Source organism: Artemia franciscana, chromosome 12 (genome assembly GCF_032884065.1).
Source record: "Artemia franciscana chromosome 12, ASM3288406v1, whole genome shotgun sequence".
Lineage (NCBI taxonomy): Eukaryota > Metazoa > Arthropoda > Branchiopoda > Anostraca > Artemiidae > Artemia > Artemia franciscana.
The window spans coordinates 34,385,186-34,411,178 of NC_088874.1; the positions used below are offsets into that span (position 1 = coordinate 34,385,186).

Sequence of the window (25,993 nt, forward strand, 5' to 3'; positions counted from 1 at the left end):
AGAAAATGAGCGAGGGAGGGGTCCAATTTTTTGATCACTTAAAAAGGGCACTAAAACTTTCAATTTCCATTAGGATGAGCCCTCTCACGACATTCTAGGAGCACTGGGTCGATACGATCACCCTTGGGAAAAAAAACAAACAAACAAAAACAACAAATAAACACGCATCAGTGATCTGTCTTGTGGCAAAAAATGCAAAATTCTAATTTTTTGTTGATAGGAGCTTGAAACTTCTACTGTAAGGTCCTTTGATACGCTGAATCTGATGGTGTCATTTTTGCTAAGATCCTACGACTTTTAGGGGGTGTTTCCCCCTATTTTCCTAAATAAGGCAAATTTTCTCAGGCTCGTAACTTTTGATGGGTAAAGACTAAACTTGATGAAACTTATATATTTAAAATCATATATATTCGATTCTTTTGATGTAGCTATTGATATCAAAATTCATTTTTTTAGAGTTTTGGTTACTATTGAGCCGGGTCCCTCCTTACTATAGTTCGTTACCACAAACTGTTTGATAGAAAAATGAATTAATATTCTGAAAACTAAAATTTTGGTTTGTTTCCTTGAATAGGAGATATGTTCGAAATCTCAGAAGAAAATTATATTTTCGTCTAAAAGTGCTTCAATTAAACTGATATTTTTGTCTATTCTTTACAACAAGCTTTTTATTCTTCTTATTTCTGAAGACAAAAAAACTAATAAGAGTTGAGAGAAAGAGTCAAACTTTAGCGTAAAGAGTGGGGTTTTGAGGAAGGAGCAGCCCCTTTCATGTACAAATTAATTTCTGTTCGTTTTAAGTTTCAATGTCGCTCCTTACTTTCAGTTAAAAAAAAAACTTTTTTATTTAATTTCATGAAAGTTTTTGAATCAATGCATGTTTTGATTTTGGCTCTCAGTGAATGAATAATTAAAACGAAATTTGTATATTTATTTCTTTGGCTAAATGGCTTTCTCGTAGCTTTGATCCAATGATTTTGAGAAAAATCGAACGGGGGAGCAGACCTAGTTGCCCTTCAATGTTTTTGTTACTTAAAAATGCAACTAGCACTTTTAATTTCTTACGAATGTTTTCAGTAATTAGTAAATGATATTAGTAAAAATATGCGTTTCGTAAAGAGCGAGGTATAAGGAGGAGGTGAACCCATCTTATCGGACCACTGGGTCGATACGATCACCCCTAAAAAAAAAACAAAAAAAAAACAAATAAACACGCATCCGTGATTTGCCTTCTGACAAAAAACACAAAATTCCACATTTTTAAATAGTTCGTGGTAACGAGCTGTAGTAAGGAGCGACCAGGCTCAATAGTAACCAAAACTCTAAAAAAATGGAATTTTGATACCAATAGTTATATCAAAAGAATGACATTTTAATGCTGATTTTAAATATATAAAGTTTTATCAAGATTAGTCTTACCCATCAAAAGTTACGAGCCTGAAAAAACTTGCCTCATTTTAGAAAAACTGGGGAAACATCTTAACAAAAATCACACATCAGATTCAGCGTATCAGAGAACCTTGTTGTGGAAGTTTCAATCCCCAATCTATAAAAACGTGGAATTTCGCATTTTTTGCCAGAAGACAAATCACGGATGCGTGTTTATTTTTTTTTTCCAGGGGTGATCGTATCGACTTAGTGGTCCCATAATGTCGCGAAAGGGCTCATTCTAACAGAAATGATAATTTCTAATACCCTGTTTAAGTGACCAAAAAATTGGAGGGCACCTAGGCCCCCTCCCACGGTCATTTCCCCCCAAATTCACCGGATCAAAATTCTGCCATTTTATTCACCACAGTCGAAAACCCCAATAACTATGTCTTTGAGGACGACTTATTCCTCCGCTCCTCCGCAGCCCCCGTGGGAGGGGCTGCAAGTTACAATCTTTGACCAGACGTTTTCAGGGGGATTTTTTTGGTTTGGGGGGGATATTTGAGGGGGAGGGTTACCGGGGAGGATTTTTCCATGGACGAACTTCTCATTGGGGAAGAGACTTTCAATGGAGGGGGCGCAGGATTTTCTAGCGTTGTTTAAAAAAAAACAATGAAAAAATAAACATGAAAAGTTTTTTTTCTACTGAAAGTAAGGAGCAGCATTAAAACTTAAAACGAACAGAAATTATTACGCATCTGAGGGGTCTACCTCCTCGTAATACCTCGCTCTTTACGCTAAAGCATTTTTAGTAATTTCAACTATTTATTCTACGGCCTTTGTGATTCAGGGGTCATTCTTAAGGAATTGGGAAAAATTTAAGCTTTAATATCAAGAGCAAGGTATCGACGATGGGTGAGTCCCTTCATATACGCAATAAAAACATACGAATATTGAAGTTCGCTAAGTAATTTAATTCGTAAGTTCCGTATATTTTTTCTGTGTGCACATATAGTAATGGTTACCTTCTAAATATCAAACTTCATTAAGATCTGATCACCCATTTGTAAGTTACAAATACATCTTTCTAATTTTTTCAAATTAATATAACATAATAACCTTACCCAATTGTAGAAACGAATCATAATTTTGAGTGAGAAGCCCCTTAAAAGTTCAAAGTCTTATCTGTGTTACTCCTGTCAAAGGCCTTTTAAAGATACTTGTTTACGGGTTTAAAGACCTTCATTCCAGTCTTAACTATACCATAAAAGGTGATAATTGTTTCTCAATGCAGGTGAAGTAATTATGAGTAATTATGGAATATAGTAGCTTAAAAAACAGTGAAAAGTTGAATTTTTCTAAGGTAAGCAAGGATTTACACTTTTAGTAGTAATATAGGATCAAATTTGACCAAAATATAAGCTGTAATGCACAAAAAACTGCGTTATATAGAGGAGGGGGAAAGGGTATAGTTAGGGATCTCAAAATAACTTCCCGGGATATACTTTAGCCTGTAGACACATCCCTGAAAGTTTCAATTCTCTATCCCAACAACTTTCCAAGATAGCAAAAAGTCAATGGATTAGAATTTTACCCAATTATTTTCAAAGTAAGAAATGTCACACAAAATTTATGAGAAAATACATTCTTACAAATTAATCTGAATTTTCTAGTGTATTAGCCTAACTGTAATATTCTATGCACATAATTTTATCAGCTTTCTATTTGGCTAAGAGTAATTGTGCCCCGTCCATTTTTAATTCACCTCCCGACTAGAATTGAAAATGAGTAATTATTTTACAAACGAGGAACACAAATAAGTAGTGGGTGGGGCCTATTATTTTCAATATCAGTAACATGGAACAGATATCAGTCAAAAAAATTAATCACTATTAAGTGTAATCACGACGGGGAATGCACCCAATGATATTAAGTTACTTCACTAAAGATGCTCGTTACATATCTTTAGTAAAAGTTACAGAAAAAGTAACTTTGAAGTAACTTTTCTGTCGTTCCAGCTACTAAATACTGTCAGCTGGAACGGAAAAAGTTACTTTTAGTAATACCCGTTCCACATTGGGGAGGGCTCAGACGGCCTTCGTAAAGTTTGTAAAGTGGTTCACAAAGTGTTTTTCCGTAAAGTTTTAACTAAATGTGATTTGAATTACAAACTACTATTCACAACAGAATAGTTACAAGTATTATTGAGCAAACATTATGCAAATAAAATCGTGAATAAATGGTAACTGTTTTTAGCAGTAATCAAGAAAATTAAAAGTCTTCACAATGTTCTCCTGTACTGAAACCCTATTTATTGCCATCTCTGTGTACTTAGCAAGCACTCCAAACATTTCAGTCTGAGCCTTGACTCTTAACTCAATTGGCAGTCTCTTTAAGTCTTAAGTCAAGGCCATGGAGACCCAATCCGCTGGCTGTTCTTTCTTACTTTTCTGTTGACCAATGGCATCAATTAAGTCTCCAATTTTATTTGACACGGAAGAAATTTGTGCATCCAGGTCTGATGGGTCACAAGACTGCCTCATCTTTTTATGGCCACTTGAAAGAGAAAAAAAAATTAACAAAAAAACATGAATGTCTGAACAAGTATTGATTTTGATTACTGGATCAAAAAGAAATCAAAGAGCAACCCCAGGACAAAGTTAATGTAGGAACTAGGGTAAGTGGCAATGAGTTTGAGCTGCAACAGCTATGAAAAAAATAACTTAGATTAGGTCGCAGGGTCAGACTAGGGCTAAGTCAAGAAAGGTATGCTTATTAGCTGTGAATATACTAAGATTAACGCATAATGACATCTTAAGAACAATGGGTCAAACAACAGATAAGTGAAGTTCTTTTTCCTCTTACAGTAGGCCACTTTACATTTATAACCAAGCTGATGCTTGGGATTTTTGCATTCTCATATAAATGCTATCAATTTGTTCTCGAACAATACAAAACAAGCCACAATAGTGATTCAATCCAGTAATATCACTATAGTCTTATGCCTAAATAAGATTGAAATTACCTCTCAGACTTTGGACCTGCTTGGGATGCTTCCAGTGCATCAGTTTCTTTTGAAGGCACAAAAGAGACCGAAACAATACCAAATAAAACGTGGCATTGGTAAAAAAAAATACGTTGTAAAACCTTTCTCAACGAATTGGGAAATTCCAATTGTGGAAGTGCATGGACCTAAGGTGTTAAAACACAGAGAACATTGCTCTGTGACATGATTTGTTGATTATTTCACAAGGGGCTCTACCTATGGGGTCGCTAATGTCTCTACACTTGGTGTGCAGTGCATTCTGGCTTATTTTGATTAAAGCCTACTTGCTTGAGAATACTTCTCAACCAATTTCCACCCTGATTGGACACATTGTGCAGTGGCTCCTTCTGATTTATTTTGCTTCCTTAATATAGGCTACTACTGAATGAACCCCCGCCACTCTACCTGTGTTTGCTTTACTTTCTTGGCTTTGTTGTTTTACCTGTTTATTTTCAACCTAGGGCTATTGAGATATTTGTTTTCTGTCATCAACATTGATGGTGGTCTTATGAACAATCTACCTATTCTTGAGAACACGCTTCAGAATCATTATATATTGTATTTAAAAGAACATTTCATGGCTAACCACAGCATTGGTGTACTATACATTAGTCCCAACTTTAAAAATGTTTCAGCTCCAGCTAAGCATATCTACTTATGTAGCATCACACCTTAATTCAAGCATTTGATTTTCGAGTGATACTTTTTTTTAACTGTGGAAGTGCACAAGAGCATAGTAATAAATGTGTAGCCTATTTACCCACAAATTACAGAGATGAAGATTTGGAGAGATTTTGTATTTTGACAGTTACTTAGTAACCTTAGCTCATTTCTTTGGGATGTCCTTAAACTGAAAATCCCATGTTTGATTGTAGGTGATTTTAATTGTGTTTTAAATTGCAGTTAGTCTTCAGCTTCTAGGATATCTATGCTTTTTTACTATATGGAAAATTTTTCTTCTCAAACAATATAAAACAAGCCACAATAGTGATTAAATCCAGTGATATCACTTTAGTCATATGCCTAAATAAGATGGAAATTACCTCTAAGAATTTGGACCTGCTTGGGATGCTTCATCTGCATCAGTTTCTTTGGAAGAGTTATGTGATGCTTCTTCAGCTTCTAGGGACAGGCTGACTGTTGCTATTTTGTCTTTGTTTTGGATGTTGCCACTTCCACTAGATGCCTGTACATAATTAGTCATGCCAGCTCTTGGCTGGTGGAATTTAAGTTGGTCTGAGCAAAATGCATCAATAGCGAGGAAATGCGGCCAGGCAATAGGTTTTATTTCCCCACCTTTGGCTCCCGAAGGCTTCTTAAGGCTCCGCTTGTGGGGGCAATAGGTTTCCCTCAGCTTCTTCCACTGCTCTTCACACAAGTGAGCTAAAAGACAACTAAATATTAGCAAGGTGATGGTGGTTCTGAGCTGAAGATAGAAGCTTTTAGAATAAATCAAATAATCCTGAATATGAAACTAGGAAACATAGAACTCCTGTCTGTTTACAGAAAATGGATGAACATATGTAGGTTTTATTACACTAAAGCCATAGGGCCATTGCAATTAAAACAAAACAACGAAGATTAACTTTAAAGAAATGACATTATATAAGCATAAAAGTCACAAAGAAAACAAATCACAAAATTCTACTTTCATGCTCAGTTGCCAACCTGAGCAATTGCCTTAAATTTTTAAACCTTGCAAAACATTCACCCCCTTTACATTCACCAGCCATCTCTCATGACCCATACTCATGTCTATACATCAAGAATTCATTGAAAAGGAGGGGCCACCTTACTGGCAGTTCTTCATTTGTGCTTATATTTAATGGGTTCAAAAGAAATTTTCTGTGGCTATGTCAGTAGGCCAGTAAAGGACCAGGTGGTCCTTTAGCCAGGAAGTGCAATAGGAAGCTAGGGGTCAGCCATCCTATACTTTTGCATGCCCTTCCTACTTACTGTCCCAGATTTTTCTTCCAGATTTCTTCTTTCAGACCTTCCTGGGATATACTGACAATCAGCAATATTCATACAACATGTAAAAAGAACAACAATTCATATTTTTCCACAAAGGAAGAAGCTTGAATTAAAAAATAAATATATTTTTAACAGAAAGCAAGTGACATCAATGAAATCAAACAAAAAAATTCCTGGAGAATAAATAATGTCAGCCTTATATTTAACCAATAAGGAGGTGGCACAAAAGAGCATTCCTAAATTTAGAAAAGCCAGTGTTATGGCCTTAAGTTCTACTCAATTAACAGGAATTACCTTTACAGAACTAAGGCCAGAGAAAAAGAAACTAATAACCAAAAATTAAGGTAAAATGTTGTTTTGTCAAAATTTCAGTAGATATAGACCTATCGTGTAGGAAAATTTCAGGCCATCTAGAGGAAGAAGCAGTGGCTGTGGGTACTTCAAAATACATTCCTGGGAGACACTTTAGCCTGTAGACACATCCCGGAAAGTCTCATTTTCCTAACCTAACCTCTTTCCATGATAGCCAATAATAGCTAATGCAATTCTGAAAATGCAATCCCTATTATTTGAGCAGAATTTTGAGCCATATCAATGTTTTTTTTTCAAAATTTAGGAAATGTATTTGCATTTCATCAGTCTTCATTCAGTCTTTGACCTATATGGATGAAAACCAGTTTATATTGGTTGGTTAACTTACAGAGGATTATTGTTTGGATATTTATTTCATTGCGCAACTATTTAAATTGTGTACAATGCTATATAGTGCTGTGAACAATTTGCTTTTGATAATTGGATAATTAAAATCGTGTACGCAACTATTTAAGTTGTGTAACGTGCTGTTAACAATTTGCTTTGAATAATTGGATTTTGGATAATTAAAATTGTGTACGCAACTTCTGAATATATATCTTGTGAGTATTACTACCTGATTTGCTATTGCTTTTACTGACAACTATTGTGGCCCCGCCCACGAATTTTGATGAAATTTGATCATTTCACCGGATGATGCCAGGTGAAAGACTTGTCTTGAATCCCGTGTTGAATTTCATTTCACGGGCTAGAAATGCAGGTTGTTCAGCTGATAATATTGTAAAAATTGCTTGCGATTTTTTCAAAGGAGATATGTTAATTGAAGCAAAGAAGATTTTGTGGGCTGACGCCTCTATTACTAGGGTAACTGAGCGCCCCAAAGTGACTGATAATGTAAGTGATATGGTTCGAGCCTTTGATCTTTGTGATGAGAAAAAGATCAGCCTACCTCAGTATCTGATTTTCGAGCCAGATCAGGTCCCATGTGTGCCAGGGGAGACAACAGCTACGTTAACTCGAAAGGTTAATGAACTCTACATGGAATTTAAAAGCTTCGCTGAGCACCATAAAGCAAGGTCAGTCGTGCAAACTATTCCTGATATGAAACCTCCCCCACCCGCAAAACCGTCCTATTCAGTTATTGTGAAAAATCCACCAAAAAACTTGAATAATCCTGACGCTCGAAAAGATTTCCTGGATAAAGCTTGTGGGGGTGTCAGTTCAAGCATAGTTGTTTTGAGGCCTAGGAGGGATGCATGGCAAGTAGTTCTGTCGGACAAGGGTGCCGCCAATACTTTGGCAGATGCATTAAGCAAAGTAGACCAATCCATGAATGCTAAAGTGAAGAGTCCTGCCTTTTTCGGTATAGTACGCCGAGTGCCTGACGGAACATCTAAAAGTGACCTATGTGATCTCGCTAATAACTGTATAGAAGTTGTTCAGTTAGGAAGTACGAGGTCTTTTCGATTAAAGTTTGAGTCACGTGACCACCTAAACTATGCCACTGAGAATCCCCTTGTTATTGGTTACGAGCGTCTACCTATAACTGAGTACAAGTTTTTGCCTACCCAGTGCTACAAATGCCAGTGCTACGGCCATACTGCGAATAACTGTAAAGCTTCCCCGAGATGCTCTAAATGTGCTGGTGACCACCAGAACTCCAAAGAAAACCCGTGTCAACTTGTCATGAAATGTGCTCTCTGTGGCTCCTCCGACCACCCCTGTTATTCGTATAAATGTCCAGAAGCACAGAAACTACTGCTTAAGAAATGAACAGTCAAACAAACACAAGTACAAGTACTTTACAAGATTTTACTTTTCTTAATAATTTGTCACTGTGCAATAATGTTGTTTTTAATTATTACGATGACCAAACTAATCTGTCCACCAACACCTTAGCTAGCCCCGATAGCCCTTTAAACCAAATTAACTGCAAATATCTCGACACTTTTGATTTTGTGAAAAATGTGAAACCTAAGCTAATGGAAGAGACCAAACTTAATGTAATTTGCTTTAATATCAGAAGCATACGGGATAAGTGGGCTAATTTTAAAGATTTAATTTTAACAAATGGTTACTGCCCTTTCGACGTAATTGGAATAACGGAGACGTGGCTTTCAGAAATTGATGATACTAATGAATTTTCCCTCACTGGCTTTCAAGCTATTCATATTGAAAGAAAATTAACCAAGTCCTCTGGCGGCATTTCTCTTTACATCCGATCAAGTCTAAAATTCACCAGACTATTCGATTGTGAATTCTTGTTCTCGCAACCTATAAATAATAGATGCATTTATTCAATAATCGTCGACATAAGTGTAGACGAGAATTCTTTTATTTTTTCGTTATTTTATAAACCACCCTCATTTCCGACACCTTTCTTTTGTAATCAGTTTGATGATTTTTCTAGTTTTATTAATTTACCACAAAAGAAGGCAATAGTTTTTGGGGACTTCAATTGTAATTTATTAAATGTTAGCAATAACAATGATAGTGATACCTTCTTTGAAACATTTACCTCAAGTGGTCTTCTTCCCACAATCCTTTTTCCTACTAGAGTTGATCCCATGAGGTCTACCGCTACTTTAATTGATAACATTTTTGTATCCACTTCCCTGGGAAACCACCTGTCCTCCAAAATAATATTTTCTGACCTGTCAGATCACTTTCCAATCTATCTTTCCTTACCCTCCCTATCAGCTACTCAACCCCGTAGAACTAATACCCCTACGTCTAATAGAATATATAATACTGTGAATATGAACCGGTTCACGGATTGTTTGAAATCCTTCGACTGGTCCAAGACTTTGGATTGTCAGGATGTTAATTCAGCCACAAGTAGTTTCACACAGGGATTGAGTGATCTTATTAGTTCAACCTTTCCAGTTCGGAAATCAAACCGAAAAACTACCCATATACGCCCCTGGATGTCAAATAGCCTGATAATCTCTTCATACCGAAAAAATGACCTATATAAGTTAGCTTGCAAAACCAGTAGCGTTATTGACCTGACGAATTATAAAAAATACAAAAACATATATACCAAACTCATCCGGGAAGCAAAGAAAAATTATTATTATTCAAAAATCTCTCACTGCAAAGGGAACTTGCAAAAAATTTGGTCTACAATAAATGAAATCCTTTCAGAAAAAAGGAATTCAAGATCTGTTCCTATTAATCTTAGGGACATCAGTGGCAGATTAATTGACCCAATTTTAGTACCGGATGCTTTTAATAATTATTTCACTAATATTCCAAATGCTAACTCCTGTTCCTTCTCACAGTCAGTACACCCTAGCAAGAATCCCAGATCCATGTTTTTCTCTCCAACTGATCGCAAAGAGGTGCTTCAAGTTATCGTATCTCTCTCTAATAGTAGTACACCTGACTTCTTTGGCATAAGTAATAAGCTTCTTAGGACCGATCTTCCTATATTTGTGAACCCATTGTGCACATAGCAAACCTGTCTATGACCAATGGAGTCTTCCCAGAAATATTTAAATCAGCAATTGTTATCCCAATTCATAAAAAAGGCGATCCGTCTGAGATAAGCAATTATCGTCCAATCTCACTTCTCCCAGTTATATCTAAGGTGCTCGAGCGAATTATATTCCGACGTCTTTCTCCCTTTGTATTTGGGAATCAGTCATCAGATTCGTTGATTTCTCCTCATCAATATGGCTTCCGTGCCAAATTTTCAACTGCTCATGCACTAATAGACGCCACACAGTTTATACGTTCCCAACTTGACCTTAAAAATACTGTATTGGGCTTATTTCTGGATTTTTCAAAGGCCTTTGACATGGTTGATCACAGTGTTTTATTAAGTAAACTCAATAACCTAGGGATTCGCGGAGTTCCTTTCTCATGGTTCGGTTCTTATCTCTCTGGTAGAGTACAGAGTGTGAGACTGGGCGGGGTGACTTCACATCCCCTACCTGTCCGGAGGGGCGTCCCACAGGGCTCTGTTCTTGGTCCAATACTTTTTCTCCTTTATATTAATGATTTGATTACGGACCTGGGCCCATCAGTGCACCCAGTACTTTTTGCTGACGATAGCAACTTTTTCATCACCGGTCCTAATTTACCATCCGTCGTCACCTCTACTCAAACCCTTCTGAATAGAGTACAGGAGTGGTGTCTCGTTAACTGCATGACCATTAACAGCAAGAAAAGTCAGGTGGTATTATTTCAAACCCCTTACAAAAAAAATGAAGTTCAGCCAGCACTTGGCCTAAAATATTCTACCAATCTCCTCCCGCAGGTCGAAGTTGCCAAGTTTCTTGGTGTCCACATAGACTCCTGCCTATCATTTGCAACACATGTGTCCTATGTTAGAGCCATAATTTTGCGACAGGTAAGTATAATTAATCGTGTGAATTATTTTCTTCCTCTCGATATCCTTGTCACCCTTTATTATTCTTTTATTTACCCATATATCTCATACTGCGGATCTGTATGGGGCAATACTTATCCTTCAGTTACCAATAAATTAAAATCTGCTCAAAACCGTGCCGTCAAAGCAGTTTTTCGGTTGCCACGACTATATCCCACCAAGGACTTGTACTCCAATTTTGGTATTATCCCTTTTGAACAAATCATCAAAAAGTTAAATCTATCCCTTGCATATTCCGCTTACCATAAAAATCTTCCTCCCCACTTATTAACTTATTTTAATAGTAATAATTCTGAAGGCCACTGTCTCCGTTCATCCAACCGTTCCTTCATTGTCCCCAGGTGTATCTCTAGTTCCGCACAGCGATCCCCAATTTATAAATCTATAATTCAATGGAATGTAATACCCTCCAGTGTCGAGCTATCCACAAGTTTTCGGACGCTATATAATAATGTACTAAAATCTTGATATTATATTTCTCTAAATGTTTGTTCAATTTGCTTTAATTACCCTTGTTTTCTCTTTTTTTTTTTCTTTTTTTTCTTCTCTCTCTTTTTCATTTAAAATATTTTGTTGTTTTGGTCCTTAACAAGTTCGCTTCTAGGATCTTTATTATTATTGTTGTTATGTGTTTTCTTTTCTTTTTGAATAAATTGAATAATAATATCTTTAAAACCTTATAGAATAGGATTGAGCAATGTTATGAAGGTGAAAACAATTTTATTGTACTTCAATTAAGCTGAAGATTTATTTTGCAAGGTTTCACTTTTATACCACACATATTTTTAAAGGTCATCAAAGGTCGGGCCCCTCTAGAGGGAGAAGGAGTAGAGATAGGTACTTCAAAATACCTTCCCAGAACATACTTTAGCCTTTAGACACATCCTTGAAAGTCTCATTTTCCAATTTTGAAAAAAAAACATTGATATGGCTCAAAATTCTACTCAAATAACAGGAATTGCATCTTCAGAACTAAAGGCAGAGAAAAAGCAACTAGTAAATAAAAATTTAGGAAAATGATGTTCTGTCAAAATTTCAATAGGTAATAGACCTGTCATCTAGGCAAATTTCAGGGCCCTCTAGAGGGAGAAGGAGTGGAAGTGGGTACTTTAAAATACCTTCCCAGGACATACTTTAGCTTATAGACCCATCCTTCAAAGTTTCATTTTTTTAACCTAAACCCAAGAAGTCCATTAACTAGAATTTTACCAAAACTAGGCCTGTTTAGGCCAGCATATGGTGTGCCAAACGTTAGAAACATAATGCAAAGAGTATGCACTGGGTGTGCCAAATGCTACAAATAATCTATTTCTATATCAAGTGTGTGTCTGTGGTAGACTTGTCTACCATTCAGAAAAGGGGTATGTTCAAATAATTAATAGTGAGGTAATATGCCAGTTACTATACAAGCCAAAATCCAACACTTGGAATATAGTACCTAAAATTGTATGGCTCTGTACTGGTTCCCAGTGAGGTCCACAAGTTTTCCTGGGCTATCACTCATTTAACAGGTCACCACTCCAGGGACTGAAGGCCTGGGTGATCTTGAAATCTGGGTGATCTTTTTGTGGAGTGATGGCCCAGTCAGAGCCATCACTCTTCAGACTGATCACTCAGATTCAAGACTGGATCATCAGTCCATAGAGAGGTCAGCCAGATTTCAAGAATAGGTCATTACTCCATCAAGAGATCATTCAGATTTCAAGAATAGGCTATCAGTCCCTGGAGTGATGACCTCTCAAATGAGTGGTCACCCACAATGACCTCTGGAACCCAATGCTGGTTTCCCCTGCTTTGAAGGAATGAGTGAGCAATAGTTTCTTTTTTGCAGATATTATAGCATATGATATATGGTCTAAAGTGCAACCACACAACAAAAGTAGTGTTCAACTCACCTGTAAATTCATGACCAAACTGAGGACACATAACATTCATAGCCTAGCTAATGTCTTTGAATATATTTTCTATGCATATCCTATCTTTGTGTTTTCCTTGAGAAGCCTGGTATATGACAGGCTTCTCTTGGACTAGAGAAATGAGCATGTTTTCAGCTTCAATATTCCATATTTCTCAGTATGTTTAAAAGTTTTGCTCTGAAACTCTTTCCCTATCGGTCAACTTTACGAAAAAAGTTAACTAAAGTTTAACTTTCATATTTGCTCACGTAAAGTGTTAAGGAGGTTTAACGAAGCAACTTCACGAAGCTTACCAACGACTTTACGAACCTTACGAACGCCGTCTGAGCCCTCCCTTATAGTCACATTTATCGATAAAATTAAAATTACGTACGATAACAGCACCAATTATGTTTCTAGCTTATAATTTTTGAAGTTGAACACTGTTCAACTCTGAAACGTAAGGCGTCATTTTGCGTCAACCGATCAGTTCAACCGATATTGTCAACCACTGATTGTTTGACGCAAAAATAGTATAAAACGAATGATTCTCGCAAAAATACGCCGTCCTTATCTAAAACAGAAAATGTGTGATTAAACCAGATAGGAAAGTGATTACCTACTTGAAAATGCAAAACGTTTCCATTAGAAAATCATTATGATCATTATGAATCATTGAATCATTATGATAATGATAAAAATCATTAGAAAATATTATGGAAATCAGTTCCTGATTTCCATTAAGGCCTCTTATTCCACTTTTGTCTGTTGCATTAGCTTTAGTCAAATATTGAACAATAGCCTAGCCTATACTTATGGGTCATAGTCAAGCACTTCACAAGTTATACTAGAAGATTATAGCCTCGTTAATTAAAATATTTATGTTTATTTGGTCTGAATCTTAGTCAGTGGCGCCATTTCAGAAAACCTTAGGGGGGGGGCCGAAAATCGATTTTGGGCCCCCATCCAGCCTTAAAAATTTTAAAATTTTCGAACATGCCTTTAGGTACCGTACTACCTTTGGGGTTCGCATTTTGCAGCTTATTTAGGGACCAAAAACAGTACCAAAATAGAACATTTACTGTATAAATCAGAAACTTACGTACAGTTACTTCAGCAATGGATATCTCCTTTGCTTCATTTTTGCGAAGTCGTCGACAAGCTTCTCAAAATTGAGCTCCTTCACTGCAGCTTTCTCAGAGAATATAAGCAGCAAATGCGAAAGTCGCTCGTTTTCCATCGTTGTCTGGAGGTAGTCCTTCACAAACGTCAACACAGAGAAAAAACGTTCATTTGAGCACGTTGTGAGCGGGAGTGTGAGGACTACCCTGACGACCTTAAGAAGCTCAGAATAAGCTTCTTTCAATCCTCCGAGGCGTTCGAGGACATCTAAAGCGTTTGCCGGTTTCTGTGGAAGCTTCGACACAAATGCACGAGCTATTAAAGCTTGACACTTCAGCTGCATAGTATCGATTCCCGCCTGATCGAAGTATGTCGCGATCACAAGAAGTAAATCTGAGTCCATAAAATCTTTGGATTTGGGGTTAAGGCAACGTGTGGCTTCTAAACATGGCAGCTGGACAGAAAAACGCTCTTCAAACTCATTTAACACTCTGTCCAAAACCTCGTAGAACTCTCCGCATTTTGTCTTCCGTTGTTGTGCTTTCGGAGTCAATGTTGTGCTTTCCAATTGTTGTTGTCGTCAAATAGTCTCTTAGTCTTCCGGATATCTTCTGAACTCGTTTTGATTTAACAGGTATGGCTGAAGAGAGAGCACATGTTTCCGACAGATCAGCTCCGACATTAATGGCCATCTCTTTAGACTTGCCGTATAGGACACGAAAATACTCGTCATCACGCATTTTCCTCAGTTCGTTCTTTGTTGCACTGATTAAAGTGCAAGCTTCTGAGATGACCAGATCTGCTGCCTGTAGTTGTTCAGAAAGAGGGTTTATCACTGCAAGAACTTCGTGAATGACATGCAAACTGAATATGAAGGGTAACGACTCTAGCTGGTTCTTAAGGCCCGTAGCTTCTGCCGCTGCCTCCCTGTCAGAAGATTCTTGAACTACTGACAGAACTGCGAGTATGCAGTCATATCTAACCAGGATCTTAGCCACTGATCTATACCAGTAAGACCAACGTGTCACTACTGTCCTTTCAAGCGTTAGCACAGGCACATTGGCAGTTTTCTGGGCTTCGACGAACAACTGGTATCGAGTGTTGCTGTTGGAGACGAAACTGTAAACTGTTTGCAAAACTGAAAATACTGATGAAATTCTTTGTATTTTCTGCATACAATCGCCAATGACAAGGTTAAGTCTATGGGAATGACAGTGTGTGTACACCGCTTGTGGTGCTTTTTCCCGGAGACGGGCCTGTACTCCTGAAAAGTGTCCGCTCATTACACTGGCCCCGTCATAGCACTGTCCAACACACTTTGACCAGTCAAGGCCGATACCCTTTATTTCGTTGTAAATGAAGTCGGCCAAACTCTCAGCGTCAACCTTGCGCATGTGGTAGCAACCTATGGCCCTTTCTTTGATTTTCAGGTCATGAACATAGCGCACTAAGATCGCGAGTTGTTCCTTTTTCGAGAGGTCTTTTGTCTCGTCAGCAAGAACGGCAAAATATTTTGCTTCTCTGACTTTTTTCGCGATAGAACTTTTGATTTCATTTCCTATGACCTCAATGCAGTCGTTTTGGTACTCGTGTGACATGTAATGGCCATAGGCCTTACGAGAGTTTTTCATCAAGTCCGGGTTGATTTCTGTTAAAAGATGTACTGTCTCTACGAAATTCCCTTGATTGGTACTAGACTCCCCTTCATCATGGCCACGAAACGCAAGACCTTGCCGTCCAAGTAATGCTGTAGTTTTTAGTAGAGCTTTTACGTGCTGTCTATTCTCTAGTATTTCCTTTTCGCGTTCTTTGGAGAGGCATGACGCAACAGATTCGGCCGCCTCCGTCTCAATAGCTTTAAACTGAGTCAAAGAAATGGTACATGCTTTGTGTCGGTCGCTGTTTTCGTGCTGCCGTATCAGTTCAGAAATGTCTTTCCACTTTCTAAATCCTACGTCAATGAATGCTCTAGCTCCATACCTTCCGCCTGATCTTAGCGAGGATCCACTGAAATGTCGGCAATTGAAACAGAACACCGAGTCCTGTTCTTTCGAATATTCGAGCCATGGGTATGCCAAGAAATAGGAGCTTTTAAATTTTCGTGTGCGATTCCCGATGGTAGTGGCGGGATAGTCAGTCAAAACTGGTTGGCAGGGGTTATCATACGGGTTCACGGACAAATCGGTACTGATCGTTCTGGAAGCCATTTCCTCCGTTTGTGGTTCGCGCAGGTTTGTCTCCTCAGAAATGTGTCTCACGTCCAGGGTCTGCTCGTTTGTCGGTAAAACTTTGGCTGCCGATGGGTTGTCCCTTGACGTCCCAGCATCACTATTCTACAGAGTAATCAAGTTTTAATTAAAAACAAATTAAAAGAGATGTCCCAGTTACTTCTTTTACCAGTACTTCACCGATAGTTATATTTCTAGTTTACTAAATACTCGACAAAATTTGCAACTTGGATGTGTCCTCTTGTAAATTATTAAGTTTCATCCAGATGGGATAGTTATTCGAAGTATCAAAGAATAGGTCGCTGAGTATTCTTTTTTTATGGCACTTGCCCTTCGGCCAAGTGCCATATAGCGATCGCAATTTCTGTCCGTCCGTCGGTCTGTCCAGGTTTTGCTAGTTCGGGCACTTCCACATACGCTAGGACGATGAAACTTGGCAGGCATATCAGGGACCCCAAATGATTAAGTTGGAAATAGTCACTTCCCCGATCCGAGCATCGTGGGGGGAATGGAGGGAGGGGGAATCCGGAATCTTGAGGTATTTGCAACTTTTGAACGGGTAATCGGATCTTAATGAAACTTGATATTTAGACCTCGTGTCTCAGACATCTCACTTCAAATCTTGACCGGATCCGGTGACTTTCGGGGGAGTTAGAGGGGGGGACCGGAAATATTGGGAAACGCTTATAGACTGGAGGGATCGGGGTGAAACTTGGTCGGAAGAAGAGTCATAAGTCCTAGATACGTCATTAACATAACTGGACCGGATCCAGGCACTGTGGGGGACTAGGGGGGGGGTCCGGATTTCATATGAGCTCTTAGCTCTTGTTCATAGTGAGTTTACACATAAACTATTATTTTTATGATTATGCTAGTTTTAACATTTAGTCCTTTTATATTAGTCCTATAGGTACTTTTTGGCATTCAGGCGTCATTATTGCCCAAATTATTATAATGATAAGTAGGTTGAAAGGCTAATTGAAATTGGATTAGTATAATAATATTTTGCTCTTGTATGTAGTCTAACCTATTTATTTGACTAGATCTTCTAAGGCTTTATTTCCATTTTTGAGACAGTTAGAAATCTACATTTTATTGGATCAAAGCCGTTACATGTGATTTTTGATGCTTGCCGTACATCGCGTAATTTGAGCTAAAACGATGAATCATGGAATGAATCTTTGACTCTGTTTACTTCACAGTATTTAGTTGAGGGTATTAGCGTTTTTGTCGAACAACTTTTTTAATATAAACTACAGAAATCACCCTTAGTTAATTATTATCTTCAAGGAACAGCTCTATTCCATTGGCAATAAAAGAGGAGATAAAAGAATCAAATAAACGAATCAAAAGGAGATTAATCAAATAAAATAAAAGAGGAGATTAATTCAATACGGAATGTTTGAAAAGGCCATTCTGGCAATTTTACATATGCTGAGAACTCAAATGTGGGTTATGCTGAGAGCTCTTATTTAAAATTCCGACAAGATCTGTTGACATTGGGGGGTGGTGGAGGGGGAAACCGGAAATCTCGGAAAACGCTTAGAGTTGAGAAATTGGGATGAAACTTAGTGAGTAGAATAAACAAATGTTGTAGATACGTGATTGACGTAACCGTAATGGATCCGCTCTCTTTGGAGAAGTTAAGGGGTGGGATTCAGTGCTTTGGCGAGTTTGGTGCTTCTGGACGTGCTAGAACGATGAAAATTAGTGGGCGTGTCAGGGAGCTGCATAAATTGACTTGATACAGTCGTTTTCTAGATTAGACCATCTGGGGGGCTAAAGGGAGAGGAAAAGTAAGAACAAAATTAGGTATTTGTAACTTACGAGTGGGTGATCGGATCTTAATGAATTTTGATATTTAGAAGGGCCTCGTGACTCACAGCTTTTATTTTAAATCCCAACCGGCATTAAGCCTCTGATTTTCTTTTTAAATCAATCTATTGATTCTTAGAATTTTGCTAGAGCTCATACCAAAGTGAACAGATCCGTTCCAATTATGTCAATCACGTATCTATAGCTTGTGCTTATTATTCCCATCAAGTTTCATCGTGATCCCCCCACACTAAGCGTTTTCAAAGTTTTTAGACCCCCCCCCCCAATTCCACCCCACTTTAATGACTCTGGATCCGGTCAGAACTTAAAATAAGAGATCCGATTTAGGAGGTCCTTCTAAATATGAAATTTCATTAAGATCCGATCACTCCATCGTAAGTTAAAAATACCTAATTTTGTCTAATTTTTCAGAATTAACCCTCCCCCACCCAACTCCCCCAAATAGAGCAGATCCCTTCCGTTTATGTAAATCACGTATCTAGGACAACTGCTTATTTTTTCCACCAAGTTTCATACTGATCCCTCCACTCTAAGCGTTTTCCAAGATTTTAGGCCCCCCTCCAACTCCCCCAAATGTCACCAAATCCGATCCAGATTTAAGATAACAGCTCTGAGACATGATATCCTTCTAAATATAAAATTTCATTAAGATTCGACCACCCGTTGGTAAGTTAAAAATACTTCATTTTTTTCTATTTCTTCCGATTTGACCGCCCCCCCCCCACTCCCCCCAGATGGTCGAATCAGGGAAACAATTTTTAATTTAATCTGGTCTATACGCCTGCCAAATTCCATCGTCTTAGCTTACCTAGAAATGCCTAAAGTAGCAAAACCGGGACCGACAGACCAACAGAATTTGCGATCGCTATATGTCACTTGGTATATATCAAGTGCCATAAGAACTAGGACGTCAATTGTACATAATTAACATAGAAAACAACACAAAATTTAGAGCAAGCAACAACAAAAAACATAATCAATTCAACTACGAAGCTATAATCAATTAGTTCGTGGTAACGAACTTCAAGTAAAAAGCGACGCGGCTCAATAGTAACCGAAACTCTAAAACACGGAATTTTGATACCTATAGATGCATCAAAAGAATCAGATTTGTACGCTAATTTCAAATATATAAGTTTTATCAAATTTAGTTTTACCCATCAAAAGTTACGAGCCTGAGAAAATTTGTCTTATGTCCGAAAAAAGGGAAAAACACCCCCCCCCCCCCTGAAAGTAATATAACCTTAACAAAAATCTCACCATTTAATTCAGCGCATCACTGAACTTTACTGCAGGAGTTTCAAGCTCCTATCTGCTAAAATGAGGAATTTTGGATTTTTTTGCCAGAAGAAAGATCAAGGACGCGTGTTATTTTTTTTCCAGGGGTGATCGTATTGACCCAGTTGTCCTAGAATATCGCAAGAGGGCTCATTCAAAGGTAAATTAAAAGTTCTAGTGCCCTTTTTCAAATGACCAAAAATTTGGAGAGCAACTAGGCCCCATCCCACCCTCTTTTTACCCTAAGTCACCTGATCAAAATTTTGAAACAGCCATTTTGTTTAATATATTTGAAAAATCTAATAAATATGTCTTTAAAGATGTCTTAATTGTCCAAAGTCTCTGGGGGAAGGTGTTCAATTTGTGGACTTTGCCCTTTTTTATAAATAGTATAGGTAATTGCGAAGTATACAGACGTTTTCAGTTTTTTTCTGGTGGGGGGGCAGCTCGAGCAGAGGAGGTTATGTAGGAGGATCTTTCCATGGAGAAACTTTTCATAGGGGAGCTGAATTTTCGATCAAGGGGGCACTGGATTTCCAAGCATTATTAAAAAAAGAATAAGAAATTAAATGAAAAAAAGTTTCTTCAACTCAAAGTAAGGAGCAAGATTGAAACTTAAAACGAAAAGAAATTATTACATATGAGAAGGTTCACCCTTTCGTCAATACCTCGCTCTTTACGCTAAAGTTTTTTTTTAGTACTTTCAAAAGAGATATTTATTCTAATCAAACGGCCTTTGAGATTCAGGAGTCATTCTTAAAGAATTGGAACCAAATTTGAACAGCGTAAAGAGCGAGTATTGACAAGGGGGTGAACCCCTTCATATACTTAAAAATTGCTATCCGTTTTGAGCTTTAATGTTTCTTCTTACATTCAGTTGAAAAAACATGTCCAATGTGCTATTCAATTTTATGTTTTGTAGGTTTTTATAGGTTTTATAGGTTTCTGTGATACACTTCTTTATTTATTTTTTTGTTTATGTAGGATTAACTTGCAAAGCTATCATTCCCTTGATTCTATATTTTAACCTACAATCAATAAACACAAAATATGATGCACGAGTACTGCTGTCGGGTGATTAAACACTTTTTGAAGCAAGGTATACTGAAGCTAGCCATAGTAATTCATGCGGACGAAAACTTATTAGGTTTGAAATTTCTTATCTTTGTCGCTTTTTGTTCAATCTTTCCTCTTCAAAAGAAGAAACTCAACAAGATTTGTCTGAGCATTATCTTATAAACAGTTCTTAGTAACGAGCTGTAAGTAAGGAGCGACCCGGCTCAATAGTAACCGAAACTCTAAAAAACGGAATTTGATACCAATAGATATGTCAAAAGAACTAAACTTTTATGCTGATTTTAAATACATTTTGTTAAGTTTAGTCTTACCCTTCAAAGGTTACAAGCCTGAGAAATGTGCCTGATTTTCAAAAATGGCTGAAACACCCTTAGAACTCATATAATCATAATAAAATCATACCATCAGATTCAGCGTATTAAGAGAACCCTATTGTAGAGGCTCCAAGCTCCTATCTGCAAAAATGTGGAATTTTGTACTTCATATTAGAAGAAAGATCACGGATGCGTGTTTATTTATTTTTTTTTTTGCCCAGGGGTGATCATATCGAACCAGTGGGCCAAGACATCGGGAGAGGGCTTATTCTAACGGAAATTCAAAGTTCTAGTGCCCTTTTTAAGTTACCGAAAAAATTGGAGGGCAACTAGGCCCCCTCCCATGCCATTTTTCCCCAAATTCCCCTGACCAAAAATCTGAGATAGCTATTTTGTTCAACATCGTTGGAAGGCCTAATTATAATGTCTTTGGAGATAACATGAAACCCCAGAGCTCTTGGGAAAAGGTCTTCAAGTTAAAAAATGTGACCATTGTTTACATATAGTATTTCTTATTCGGAAGTATGCATACATTTCTAGGGTGGGAAGGGGAGGACGATTTTTTTGGCTGGGGGACTTAGCTCGGGGAGAATTTTCCATGGAAAATGAATTTTCTAGGGGATGAACTTTTCAGGGGAAATTTTGTACTGGAAAAATTTTCCAGAATTCCTATACAAAATTTCTTTATATATCTTGCTTTCTATTTACTAGCTCAATTTCACGCTTGGAAGTGTTAAGGGTAATTGTCCCAGTAAATTTTAACCAGGATTGTATTGTTCAGAGGATGTTTCCAAGGGGGATTTCTCCGTGGAGGTGAAGCCAGATTTCCTGGCTTTATTTAAAAAATGATCAGAAATTAAATAGGAAAACAAGTTTTTTCAACTGAAATTAAGGAGCATTATTAAAACTTAAAAATAACAAGAATTATTACATATACGAGGGGGGTTGCCTCCTCCTCAACACTGCGCTCTTTATCCTAAAGTTTAAATTTTGTCCCAATTCTTTAAAAACGACTCCTCAAACACAAAGGGCGTTTTATTAAAACAGTAAGTAACTTTTTTACAAATGCTGAAAAACTTTAGCATGAAGAGTGGGGTGTAGAGGAGGGGGAAGACCCCCTCCTCTATGGGGGCACTGTGGGGGACTTGGGGGGGGGGGTCCGGATTTCTGGCAATTCCGCGAGATCGGTACTTCCTGATGCAATAGGACGATGAAACTTGGCAGGCATATCAGGGACTCGAACAGACTAACTTGAGATTAGTCGTTTCCCCGATCCGATCTTCGTGGGGGGAGTGGAGGGATGGGAATCCGGAAACTAGTGGCATGCATAACTTTTAAACGGGTGATCGGATTTCAATGAAACTTGGCAAGTGGAAAGAATTATCGTCTCAGATGCTCCATGTCAAGTCTGGATCTAATCCGATATTTGTGGGGGGGGGTGGAGGCGCCCACCGGGAAACTCGTGAAATACTTGTAGTCGAGGGATTGGATAGGGTACGCTCCGATTCCAGTCGAACTTGATGGACGGGAACCGGAGATGTCAAAGATGTGACTTTTATTTTTTCAAGTCGTGTTCAGCCACAGTAGGGGGCCGGGAAATTGTGTGGCTCGCATATGGGTCAAATGAGTGCAGCGATTTAAATGAGACTTGGAATGTAAAGTAAGCATATGCCCTAGATGACATATTTTACTGTCCGAACCAGATCCGACCACGGTCGGGGAGGGGCGGGGGGATTTATTGAAAAATGCTGAGATTCGAACGAAACTTGATAGGTGGTGAGACAAGATGCTCTAGATGATCCGTTCACGAGTATCCGAGCCAGATTCGGCCGCGAAAGGGGCAGCTGGAAGGAGGTACCGGAAACCGTGTTGCACGTCTAGGGATTAAACGAATAGGTTTATTGTGCTGAAACTTGGAAGTTACAATAGTCATCTGCTCCAGATGATCCGAGGCGATGCCAGAAATGCACCGACTTGAGTGAAACTGCATATTCTATTTCTAGCTCCGAACCGTATTTTTGGGGTGGCGGGTGTGGTTTGTGACGGGCTCATCTCCTTTGCTGTACTGCCTACTCGTAACAAGTGCCATATGAGCTCGTAGCTCTTGTTTTGGTTCGTTCAGTAAGATTGGTCGACGAAACAAAATTTAAAATGTGGTAGATTTACTTACAGTCGGTTTGAAAAACGAAGCCAATCGTCGTTGCATCTTTATTTCTTCTTCTTTCCTTTGGGCTTTTATTTTCCTTTTTTTGCACCACTCGCACCGGATGAACTCATGTTTCAATAATCCGATTTGAATTTGAACACAACTCAACACTGTTTCATGGTTCTTTATTTGATGAAGGGTAACGAGAAACTAAATACAAAACTGGAATGACACCCTGGTCTGGATACCCTCTTTTCCAGATGTTAGCCTACACATAAATGTGCCGACTGACGGGATTCATTGATCACTGGAGATACTTCAATGTCACAGAAGTACTCCGAGCCCAGAAAGGACTTTACAAACCCCTGCCAAAAGGGTGACCATAAATTAATTAGGGAGAACGGCAAAAACAGGATACTTTTTTGAAATGCAATTATCGTCGAGTATCTTGAATTTGCTATTTAGTAATAATTCACAGTAGAAATACGGTAAAAAAAGAGAAAAAAGTAGAACAAGGACGAATAAACAAAGAATTACGTGGTTGAAATTGGGCCCCTCCAGAAATCAGGGGGGGCCATGCCCCCCCCCCAAATGGGGCCACTGATCTTAGTACTTTTATTCTGGGTAGCCTGTGCAATTTTTAATTCTCCCTGGATAAGTGGAATAGAAGTGTTGGAAACCAGTTGAACTGAAAGCGCAAAAATACGCAATCACTACCAAAAAAAAAAAATATGGATTTAACCAGATAGAAAGTTATTCCTAAATCCAATTGGTGTAGTGTTTCTATTTAGGTTCTTTATGATTTTTGTCTGTTGCACAGTTCTCATCTATATATGTGTTTGTTGCTTTTGATGACTTGGAGGGCTTTGGCTGTTTGTTTTTGAATATGATATTAATTTGCATGTATTTTATGAACAAAACCAATAGCTGTAGTCAAACCCAACAGCCAATTAAAATAAAAATCACAAATACTGGCTGTAAATACTTGAGAAAACGCAAAATTATAGCCATTATAATTATTGAATTACTCTAGTGCTTTTGACAATGTAATTCATTCAAATGCGTTGTTTTCTCTAGCAGCCTCAGGTTTTGACCTTTCTATTGTTTCCGTGCTTAAGTATTGGTATGCTAATTCTTCAGTTAGGGTGAAGTGGAATGGTACTCTAGGGGAGTATATTCCTGTTAAAAAAGGCGTTACGCAAGGTGCCGTGTTATCCCCAAGCATATTTAAATGTGTTTTAGCTTCGTTTCTCCAACGTCTTCTACCGTCAATTTTTTACAATGATAATTTAGGGATTGGTCACGTTGCATATGCTGATGATGTTCTGCTTCTTAGCCGGACAAAACATAGTATAATTACCAACTTTAACCGGCTTTCAGCCGCACTATCCACAGTAGGCCTTTCAGTTAATGCCTCCAAATGTGAGGTTTTGTGTTTTGGGAGTCCTCCATCAGCATCACCTATTTGCTTGGGTTCTTCAACTATACCATGTTCAGCAAGTATTAAATGGTTGGGTCTCTCTTTTTCCACGTCACTTTCGTCTACTTGCTCCGCTATTACGTCCAGCGTGCTGAAAAGTATGCGGGTTGGATACGCGAAAATTTCACCAAATCGTGGTCGGTATAATCGAAAAGGACTATGCCGTCTTTATTCTAGTTTTTGCGCCCCCGCTGTTTTTTATCTTTCCTCCTTCGCAAGAAGGATACAAAGAAAATACGCTCAGGATATTTTAAGTATTGTAAGTGTTTGCTGCGTCTGCCTCGGTGGTATCGGAGTCATACAGTCGTTTCTAAATTTGACATCGTTGATGCGCCCTCGCGACTGAAACATTTATCTAAAGATATATGTCTTAAAACTCGGCAAATGATTGGCGTTTTTTACCCTCTTTGGCCATTTTTTGAATTGAGGTAATTTACTTATGTCGTATGTTGTTATGCTGCTATGTTATTTATGTTTTTATGTTTTTTGTCTTGTTTTTTTCTTTTTTTGTGTGTTTACTCCACAGTTTAATGTACTGTGTGGGTTATAAATTAATTATTATTTATTATTATTTCTTTCACCAACCTACCATGTCAGATTGCCAGCAAGAGGAAAAAAAACCTCCACCAATTGCAGCAATTGAGCTAAAACAGAAGTGTTTTCTAATAAAAATCAACAATTTTCACACCAATTTTTATTCACCTATGCTAAGGAAATACAGACCATTATTTTTTTAGGCAGCAACATAACAAATCAAAAATGAGTGAAGAATTGGAATTTTATCAAATTTTTGAAAGAGGAATTTTGCTTGAAGTGGGTGAAACCGATCACCATTATGAAATTATTCTGCCCAAGGTTAGTATTCTTTTATAGTGCTAGACTTTATCTAAAGGCAAATTTAATATTTATCACAAATTAAACTGTCTTGAGAAGAGATTTATTTAGCAAATAATGTACTAACTCAATTTTCTCATGGAGGAGTGGGACAGATTAGGTTTTTTTTTAGGTCCAAACCTGAAACATTCAGAAAAGATACTTGTTTATGTGACAAATTTTTATGTTGAAGGGCAACAGTTCACAGAGGCAACAAATGAGGCTTGCCTTTGAATGTCAAGAGGCTACTACTCAAAGATATTTGTTGCAAGGCCTTTGTCTTCACGGAATTGTTATCTTTGTGGTATATATCTATAACATTGACATAGTGATGTAAGGTTGTTGCATTAGGCCTCAGCTGGCTTTCTTATGGGATCAGTCTATTTTTAATCCAGTATTAAGCAAAATTAACCCATTTTTTGGACTTCTATGTGTTTTAGGGGAGCGTGTCAGATATATGGTCTCAAATGAAATTGTTCCTGAACATTACAGAGCCAACAACCCCAATACTATGGATTCAGAATCCACATTACCCCAAATATCAATATCAGCTTGCCCAAACAGTGAAATCTGGTGTGGAAAAAGAAAAAAGTAGGAGAAACTCATGGATGAAAAGGCAGTATTACTTTTACTTCATTTAGTTAA

The 25,993-nt window shown here is 37.9% G+C and overlaps 1 protein-coding gene across 1 annotated transcript in view; it reads left to right on the forward strand.

The window, feature by feature from the left end:
* Window positions 1-25,993, forward strand: part of LOC136034025 (uncharacterized) — a 200,837-nt gene that overhangs the window by 169,047 nt on the left and 5,797 nt on the right. Inside the window, exon 8 of the mRNA XM_065715081.1 lies at window positions 25,213-25,330. Within this exon, the coding sequence (XP_065571153.1) occupies window positions 25,213-25,330 (118 nt within the window). The remainder of the gene's footprint in view (window positions 1-25,212; window positions 25,331-25,993) is intronic.